Source organism: Alligator sinensis, unplaced genomic scaffold (genome assembly GCF_000455745.1).
Source record: "Alligator sinensis unplaced genomic scaffold, ASM45574v1 scaffold1336_1, whole genome shotgun sequence".
Taxonomy (NCBI): domain Eukaryota; kingdom Metazoa; phylum Chordata; order Crocodylia; family Alligatoridae; genus Alligator; species Alligator sinensis.
The window spans coordinates 272,103-281,600 of record NW_005843037.1 but is presented as its reverse complement, the minus strand read 5'-3'; the positions used below and the strand labels follow the sequence as shown (position 1 = coordinate 281,600).

At 36.6% G+C, this 9,498-nt stretch overlaps 2 protein-coding genes across 8 annotated transcripts in view; one reads left to right on the top strand and one right to left on the bottom strand.

The window, feature by feature from the left end:
* Positions 1-1,036, top strand: part of CAPN3 (calpain 3) — a 65,521-nt gene extending 64,485 nt beyond the window's left edge. For all 6 annotated transcript variants that reach the window (XM_014526392.2, XM_006036905.2, XM_025193340.1 and 3 more), the window contains one exon: positions 153-1,036. In XM_014526392.2, coding sequence (XP_014381878.1) covers positions 153-179 — 27 coding nt within the window. In that variant the 3' untranslated portion in view covers positions 180-1,036. The remainder of the gene's footprint in view (positions 1-152) is intronic.
* Positions 1-9,498, bottom strand: part of ZNF106 (zinc finger protein 106) — a 90,400-nt gene that overhangs the window by 20,805 nt on the left and 60,097 nt on the right. The window contains exons 22-23 of one of the 2 annotated variants that reach the window (XR_003092055.1): positions 8,997-9,143; positions 6,568-7,874 (exon numbers count right to left, since the gene is read on the bottom strand). Coding sequence is in view for 1 of the 2 variants with exons in the window: in XM_025193329.1 (XP_025049114.1) it covers positions 7,818-7,874; positions 8,997-9,143 (204 nt within the window). In the remaining variant the exon portion in view is untranslated. Of the gene's footprint in view, positions 1-3,210; positions 7,875-8,996; positions 9,144-9,498 lie in introns of those variants that run through there. The other variant, XM_025193329.1, reaches the window with a different exon arrangement.

Sequence of the window (9,498 nt, the reverse complement as noted above, 5' to 3'; positions counted from 1 at the left end):
ACTCTTTCCTGCCCAGGGCACAGGGTTGGACTCGATGTACTGAGGTCTCTTCAGACCCTAAAAAATCCATGAAATCTATGAATAGCAACAGCTTACTGTTCTCTTTTAGTGGTCAAATTATTCAATCACTCTAACCCTAATTCTTATTTCAGTGGCTGCAGCTCACCATGTACGCTTAACATCAAATGGCTGGCCTCCCTCTCTTCAGCTGTGAATGCTCCCTAAAATACTCAGGATTTGTTAGAAGCAACTGTATGAACAAGAAACTCCCAAGGCATCTGTCTCACTTGATGATAACTAGAGCAAGGAGGCTCCAGAACATGCAAGTTGCTGTGGCAAGTAGTAGGAGGGATAATGTAGGAACAAGCAGAAATATCTTTCCAAGACTTTGTTATGGATATCTAATTTTACCAATAAAGGTTAACTTATTGATGACTGAAATCTTTTCCTTCCTCTCCATAACTAGTAATCCTAGGCTAACAATAAAGTCTGCAGCAAGACTGGGTCTATAGCTGAACTCAAAGTCATAGCTGTCACTGCTATCTTTTTACTCATCAAAAATTAGTCTTTGGCTCTTCTGCTCCAATTCTGATTTAAGCATTATTACTGGTACTTCTTTACAACTTCCTCCTTGACAATAACTCACAGACTGACTGTACTTTAAACTTTCAGTGCGATGCACAGTATTGTATTTATGAGAGGTCACAGTGGAGCTATATTGAAATCTGTACAAAAGTGTAAGTAAGCTAGACCTCTGCTGAAATTTTTGTTGTATCAGTTCTAGTTACTATATGTTCTTCAACACAAACCTATGCAAGCCCAAACCAGTCTCAGCTTTAGCACTGATTTGATGTACAGAAAGAAAAGTTAGGGATTTGAAGATCTTTTTTAAAAAGGGCATATTTAAGCAATTGCTTGCCACCAGCTTGTGCTACAATCTGGAGATCTTCCTTCTCAGTACTTTGGCTTCCTGCTGCTGATTAAGATGCAAGAGAAAAACAAGCATATTGAACTATCCTCAAGCACCCCTCTAAAACAATGAAATGAGAAAACATTAAGCTTACAGCAGTACCCATCCAGATGGATTACTGACAGCATGCCTAAAACAGATATAAAAGAAAATATCACTTCCTGCAAGAGTACTGTAAACTCAGTTTTGCCTTTTATTGTCTTAGAAGGTGATTCCCAGACTATTAACTAATTACAAGAATCATAAGCACTTTAATTCATTGCAACTATTTTGAGGAATTTGTATTATTGCAATTTGGATTAAAAAATAAATTGTACATGTGCACTCTAAAAAAAAATACCTGTGCTACTTGTAGTTTGTCCCTTCATTTCTCAGAAGCAGAAAAGACTGAAGTGTTTAGTCATGCTCTTGTACATTAGAAAACGGGATACTTGTCAACACTAAATCAACACAGAACCTGAAGCACCCGCATATTACTTATAATCTTTGCAAGTTTGAAAAACAAGAACTTTGCTTAGTTTATCCATTTTCAGTATCTTTGAGGACAGCACAAGTGGGCCATTGGTACAAAGCTGTGGATGAAAGAAAAAAAAACACACAGGAACAAACCAAATTTTAAGGACATTAAGTTTTGTTGTGATTATAGCCTCTTTCTTTATATGCCATGGGTAAACTATGGCCTCAGATATATAATTGGGACAGAAGAGTTTTACTGTAGAATTCATTAAATAACATGCCAAATACTGTATGTGATCTATACTGATCTTATGAAAAAACAAAAAACCTAACAAGCACAATTTAGATTCAAAAGGAATTATCGAGATAAGAAAAGGATGAACCAAATAGGTTGTTATTCTTTCAGCAAAGAATTCAGGCCAACTTATAATGTAATAGAAATTCTGGTGGGCAGATGACTTTTTAAAACTGGTAAGAGTGGAGGGAAAAAATACCTGCTTTGGGCTGATAAACGTTCTGACAGTTTGGCAAAACTTTCTTAGAATATTTTGAGAAGGGGACAACATTTTTAGTTGGGTCTGTGCATGGGGTTATTCAGGAATAGCTACTGTACTTTAAACTCAAACTCTACCTTAAATTGGAATTCACTATCAAGCACACACAAGCCCAAAATCAAACAAACAAAGTCTCTCCTATACACATTAAAATGTTTGTTAGATGCAATCAGTTCCTTAGATTTACTTTCAAACTAAAAGGCACTTATTTGCCCTACCCACCAAAATATTTTAAATGTAATCAACCTAAAAATCATCAGGTGTGTAGGCCCTGGTAAAGGAAGAAAAGAAGATATTCAAACTTATTATTTTTAAATACTACAAGGTATTAATTGTTATGAAAGAGCATGCAAATCCAGCTAGTTTAATCTCTTGGAATTATATTTAAGAATAAATTTGAATCCAAAACGTCTAGATAGGAAGCCCAAAATGATCAACTTTCAGACTGCCCCAACCCTCTTTTTCTACCAGAAAAGTGTAGATATCAGGGGAAGAATATTAAAATACTGGTGCCACAAGGCACAGCAGCAGACAGAGATGGTACTTGCACACTTCTTCCATGTAGCTCCCAGTTTAGTATCTTCCTGACAAACACCCAATGTAACCTTGGGATTTTTCTTTTTGTAGACTGCATTTTTTAATGGTCACAAATAAAAGATTCTCTTATACAACTTGCTTGATACATTGCCTCAACTTTGGCTTTCAAGACAGCCATTTATATGCATCTTTTTTACATGGTTTTTACCCAGCTGATTTAGCTCTTTTTTTTTTTTTTTTTTATTTCTACATGGCATATGCCTGTCAAGAACCTGAATTTAAAATTTTCAAAGGTGTTGAAAGATAAAGTAGGAGCTCAATTTCAGCATGCACATGTGAAAATATTGGCATTTATATTCAAGGTACTAAATGAACATTTACCCATTCACATTATCTGTAAGAGACAGTTGAGTAATATCCCCATGTGATGGACTGGAAAATGGAAAGGTTAAGTAACTTGCTTAAGGTCACATAACTCTAGTACAGCAGACTAAAACAGAAGGATGAGTGCATTCTAACCCTGCCCAAAGCCCAGTAGACTACTACCTCCCAAAAGAAAGCGCATGCCAGTGTCTTATTTCAGTTCATTCCAGATGAGAGAATCAGTTGCATAAATTAAAACAATTTTAAAAATTATCCAGTGAAAAATAAGTCCATTCAAAATGAAGATAAGAATTAAGACTACAAACAGAATGTCATTATAAACAACTTTTATTTCTCCCCCCTCCCAATATTTTATTCTTTATAAAGTTTCATTAATAGGTTCACAGCTTTGTTACCAAAATGAGAGGAAAGGCCAACTCAAATCTGTGCACATGATTTACACAGCTTTACTTTTGAACTACTTAAAACCCACATTGTTTTATTCCACTTTGATTCTTAGAAAGACTAGATTTAACATTTCTAGTCAAATGAAATTTGAAAAGCTGACAGGTGCATATTACACTTTAACTACATGGTTTGCTCTACATTTTCGCTGAATAAATATTTTATAGACAATAGCTGAAACAATTTTCCTAATCTTGCTTACACGATCTACATTGTTTTGGGGTTTTTTCTCTTTTGTTCTTATTAACATTAATTCTTGAGTTTCTGATCAACTACAAGAAAAAAATCATCATGTCCTGACTGCAGAATTATCCACAGGAACCACATTTTGCTAGAAATTAATCTGAATTTAGAGGTTTTGTTCTTCCTTGTTCATGTTGATCCAGAAGTGTTGGACTGTGCAGGTCTTTAAACTCCTATATAGAACTTCACTTCTTGGACAAAGCACTATACAGCCAATCCTTTGCTGTTTTGTAAAAAGCAACATACACAACTGTCAACTGTTCTGCTGGTGAATATGTGCAGTCTACATATTTGTCACAAGGGGGCAAGCAGAAGCTGGGGTATTTAATGCATCTTGGTACCAATGAACAGGTTTTCTTTTAGCACTGGTGGAAATTATTCCCGTCTACTTCAAGATGGCCCTTACTAACCAAAGCCTAGTAATTAATGTACCTTGGGAAGGTGGGGGGAGAAGGGGACAGATTTAACCTGTATTCCAACATCCTCAGTTAACTATCATTTCTCCCAGTAAAGTTGTATAAATGGATGGGAAAAAGATGACTAAAAAGATAGAAAGATTGCTAATATGTGACCTAGTGATTTATTTGTTGTCTGAGAGCACTAAGTTGTGATCCAGGATACAGGTATAAAGTTTACTTAACATTTGGTAGAATTACTCCACTTACATACACTCTCTCCCTTGCTCTGAACACTTGCACCATAAAAAAAAAAAAAGTCAAGGCTTTAAAATTTCAATATTGCTTATGGAAAAAAAAAAAGGTGATATAACAAGACCGCCATATGTTAGTTACACATAGAAATAATTCAATCCTTTGTGAAGACACAGAAATAAAAACAAAAAATAATAATTAAAAAAAAAACAAAAAAACACATTCTTGTCATCTCCCTTCTCAACTTCTCCTTTCGTGAAAAACCAAACACCGTCTTTAATACAGGCTTCAGACATGCAATATTGCTTTCAAAGAGACACCTAGTCTCTTTCAAAACTCAGTAACATTCCCCTCTTACCATACAATTTCTAGCTCTTTTCTGAGTGCATGGATGTTAGAAGTCAGACTTTATATGGGTTGAGACATGGGGAGTACATTTACTTGAACCCTAGGCTTTAATTTAATTAATTAAAGTTCTATTAACTTTAACTACTGTACCTGCAGCAGTTTAATGTCTAGAAGAAGCAAGTAGCCATTAAATCGACCTTGCCTAGTTCCAGCTGGACAGCACATAAAAGCAGACTACAGATGGGCCCAGAAGCAAATCCCAAGTCCCTGACAGTTTTGTCACTTAGCCTCATCTCTAATGGTTTGCTGCAACACAGTGAAATGTTCTGACACTCTTTTCTGGACCTCAGAAGCAGCTACAAGTTTATAAATATACAGCCAAAGATTTTTAAAGGCCCATCCAGCTACATACCTCCTGTCCCACCACTAGTCCTAAGGTTCTTAACATCAGTGTCTGGTGGAAGCTATCAAATAAAGACATCCGTAGGGGAGCCGTAGCTAGTTCTTACCCTCTGATGTACACTATAAAGCTACATTTAAACAATTCCAACTACTTCATAAGGATAGCTTAAACACCAGCAAAAGAAAAGGTCTCTGATGTCTTGAAATGGATTCAAAAGGAAGTCATTGTTCACACCCACTTTAACTAAAAAGAAAAAAAACAAAACAAAACACAACTTATAAATCAGGAAGCCAAATTAAAAATAGAAGAAGTAAGAAGTATATCCCCCATGATGCTTAACATAGTGAAAAGGACAATTACGTTCTTTCAGTCATCAACAGTTTCCCAAATACAGTGAAAAACTTGGGAGAATGTGAAATGTCACAAGAAAGAGCAATAAAATCCACATGCACATCACTTCTCAGAATGGGAACAAACACTACATACTGCAGGCTTGTCCCTTGATTACATGGCTCTGCGCCTCCACTTCAAATCACATTCTACTAACAATACCCTAATTAAAAAAAAAAACAAACCAAAAAAAACAAACACACCTTTCCATTTCCCTTGTCTGTGGTTCAAGAGCTTTTGAATGTCAATAGTTTAGGAATTATCTTTTAGGCTTTCCACAGCTTTCCGTTTTAAAACTGAAATAAATCTTACCTTCTCTCACTGTGAGAGAGGTGGCCCAGATGACACTACAACATTACTGACTGCATCACAAAATGAACACCACACTGCTTAGGGATCTCCCTGAATTGTACTTAAAAGTACTCTATCCAAAGAATATCTTGGCTTAAGATCCAAATCACAGTTTTTCACTGGTGAAGTCTCTTCGACAGAAAACCTTAACAATGTGGAACCTATTAAAGAGCCTTTGGCCCAGAAGCTTTCCCCTACAGTTTAGGGAATAGGGTGTCAACATATTCTGTACCTAAGGAGAGATACAGAGGTAAAATTGAAAGAAAAAACACTGACCTTATGCAATTAGAATTTTTTCTAGACAATATTAAAAGAATTCTCTCAAAGAGACTCCAAAACACCTTAAGTGAAACCTTCACTTTAGGTTCATTGAAGATAACTAGGTGGGCATCTTGTTATCAAAGAGTGAGGCCATAACATTAATTTAATTTGTATTTGGCATATCTAAGTATTGATCAAGTAGCTGAAGAGATGTTGCATGGAACTCTGAGCCTATTCAGACGCCCACAGGGTTCTTGCTCATGGGAAGAATAGTCTTAACACTGCTGGGTGGTTGTTGGTTTTTGTTTTTTTACTTTCTGTGCACAGCTGGTAGGAACTCTTCCTGTCTTGTCTTGAGCTGGTTATTAAAACAGGAGAGAAGAAAGCCTCTGCTACTTTCAGTCCCACTGCCTAAGAGAACAAAGGAACTATCAAATGAATAAAGAGCGTTTTTTTTCATTTTGTTGTTCCAAATGCACAAATGAGATCTCAGTCTCCCTGAGAAGCAAATGAAAAGGTAATCCCTCAGAAGCATTTGTAGAAACAAGCTTTATATAAATGATATGCACTTGATACCCTCAGCTTCTGCTTGAAATCCTCGGACTTTAACATCCTGCTCCAAAACCAGCAGCCTTCTTTATTGCACGATCCCATGATAAACTTGAGTTAATGTGAACCTGATGCAGCCTGTTTACAACATAAACAAAGCAACACAAAATGACTGTCATTAGCTATGTGGTGTTTGTGCCTATCTTTAATAAGTTGAGTTTCCATAAGTCAGCACAACAGTGCCACTGGCTAATATTCCATACAAGATCTCAACAAAAATAAAATAAAATAAAATAGAAGTCTGGCAATATTAGTTACTTTGTCCCAAAATTGGAAAAAAAAAGAAAAAAGCTCTACTGCCATATCAACACAATAATGATTATAATTATACTGTGCTGGTGTTTAAATGCAAAATAAAAATTGGTGTCACTCTCCATATTGTCTGGTAATGAGTTGCCTAATATTCTGACAGATTAATGGACCTAATAGTTTGACTGTTTTGCTGCTATAATACATCTCAAACAGTGTCTGTTCTTATCTTACTTTCTCTTACGGAATATAATGTGTAGGACAATAAAATCCAGTCAGTCACTGTATACATTTTACCAGTTAGAGCAACTTTTAGACAAAATAAGAATAAAAATATTAAAGTATACATTTCAATTCCTTAAAAAAGGAACTGTTCATTTATTCCAGTCCCGTGTTAAAAGGCCAGACAGTTTTATGAAGACAGCCAAAATTTGTACTGGAAATTAATTTAAACTCTTTGTAAAACATGCGTCTTTCTTGTTAGCAATATTTTATTAAAACTGGCAAAAAACAAAATTGAATGTATTTGTGGGACTTAGATACAGCGTGAAGCAGACATGTAAACAGTACCCACCTTGGTTAAATCCTTACAGATTTTAAAATAAAGTAGCAAATGCTGGTACCTATTTTTAATCTGGGTACTGAACACCCCCCTCCGAATGCTCAAACTTACACATACAGAATATGATTCTTCAAATGGCAGACAAGAGATGGGAGATTTTATTTGTGTTTTTTGATTAATTAAAACTTGAAAAATTCTGCTGTTTGGTCTGAGTCTCAATGGACTATTCCCATTTCTACAAGGCTGCATGAAACATGCAATCTCTGTAATCAAGCCATCAGGCCCCACTCCCTTTTTGCATTCCAAGGAGGAAAAGCATGGGAAAAGAGGTGGGGTAACAGGCAGATGATGCATGGAATATTTCTGATGAATAAAATTACTTCCCAATGTGGGAGACAAAAAAGCTTCATGAGTCAATCCTGCTGTCCTCCTCAGCATGTCTTTCAATGTGCCCTACAGCATCCTGGAAGGAGACAGAAAAACATCCATTAAAAATGTGGTATAAAGGGTTCTAGAAGCTGTCAGTGTGCAGCATTCAGAGCAGGATAAGACGTTGCTGCTTTAACCTCCTGAAATTTATGTCAAGATATTCGGACATGAATATGTATAATATAAATGTGCGAAAAAATGAAGTTTATTTCCCACCTATGGGGGACTTTTTATCATCTCTAATTTTCCCAGAGCCTGATGAATGGCATTTGAGCCCGAAAGCTTGCAGAAAAAAGATAATTTTTTTGCAACGTCCTAGTTGGTCTAATAAAAGGTATTATTTCTGAACCAAGAGTTCAGAAATTTTTGCATTTCTTTTTGTCTCAGACCAACATGGCTACCAAAAACTTCCCATAAAATTCAAGTGAAATTATATCCATCTTTTTTCCAGTATTTGTTTTAAGTTGTGTGGAAATAACTGCAACATAACCAGTCGGTGATTTAAACATCATAAATGTCATTCATAGCTTTGAAAAAGCACGCTCTTGTTTCTTAATTTGAAGGGATCTACTTCTTTTCAGGGCTCAGACAAACTTTCCTCCACTGTGTTCTTTCTACAGAATTCAGTGAGAATTCAGCCACTAACAGCCTGTACCACACAAGAGGTGAATGTTTTTATTGAACAGTGCGATAAGTTCTTAAATTCTAATCTCTAGGGAGATTTTCACCTCTAACAGTATGAAAATAATAAAATAAAATTCCATTAATTTTGTTTTTCCTTTAAGAAATGCAAATACTCTTAGCTTTCTTCCAGAGAAAGAGGTCAGCAGCTTTTTATGGCAAGCACTGGGGCTTCTTTACTATTTTGACACAACAAGCAGCAACAGAAGTGTGTCAGATTTGAGACCATTTCAAAATGATCACATATCTATGCTATCAGACATAGCTGAATTGCTTATTGTATATTGAACGCCAAGCCCTTTTGGTCTTATATGAATACTTGTCCTCAAAGCAATTAATCCTGTTTCCATAACTAAGACTAGCAGGATCTGAACACTGCACCTGAGGGAACCCTCAGTTGCAGTGTCCAATGCTACAACATCTTTTCTTAGCTCTCTACTTTACTACCAAGTAAATAAATTACTTCGCTACATACCTGCTTAGAACCCTTCCTGGACGTGAAGAAAGCATCACAGTTCTTCCAGCGACATTTTAGGGTCTGAAAATTTGGGTTGGTGTGATCCGTTAGCAAATGTTGTTTCAGGTGGTTCACAACTCCAAATATTAGTGAACATCCATGCCACTGATGGAACAGAGTACAGAAACAACAGGTCAGGGGATGGAGGGATAGGAGAGAAAGAGAGAGTTGGATGATGATTTTATTCTGTTAGCCCAAAAATATGCTAACCAAGAGTTTTGCACATATAAAACTTTCCACCTCCCTTATATAAACTATGGAGGAAGCTCCTGCCTGGAGCCCTGACCTGTAACCTGCCAGCAGTGTCAGCTGCGGAGCCAGGCAGAAGCTGCTTCCACGCCAGGCAGGTGGCAGCATCAGCTGTGGACACCAGCAGAGGTTCCATGCCAGGGCTCTGGAACCTATTAACTGTGACCACAGCTGATGCAGCTGCCCGCCTGGCATGGAGCAGTTCCTGCCT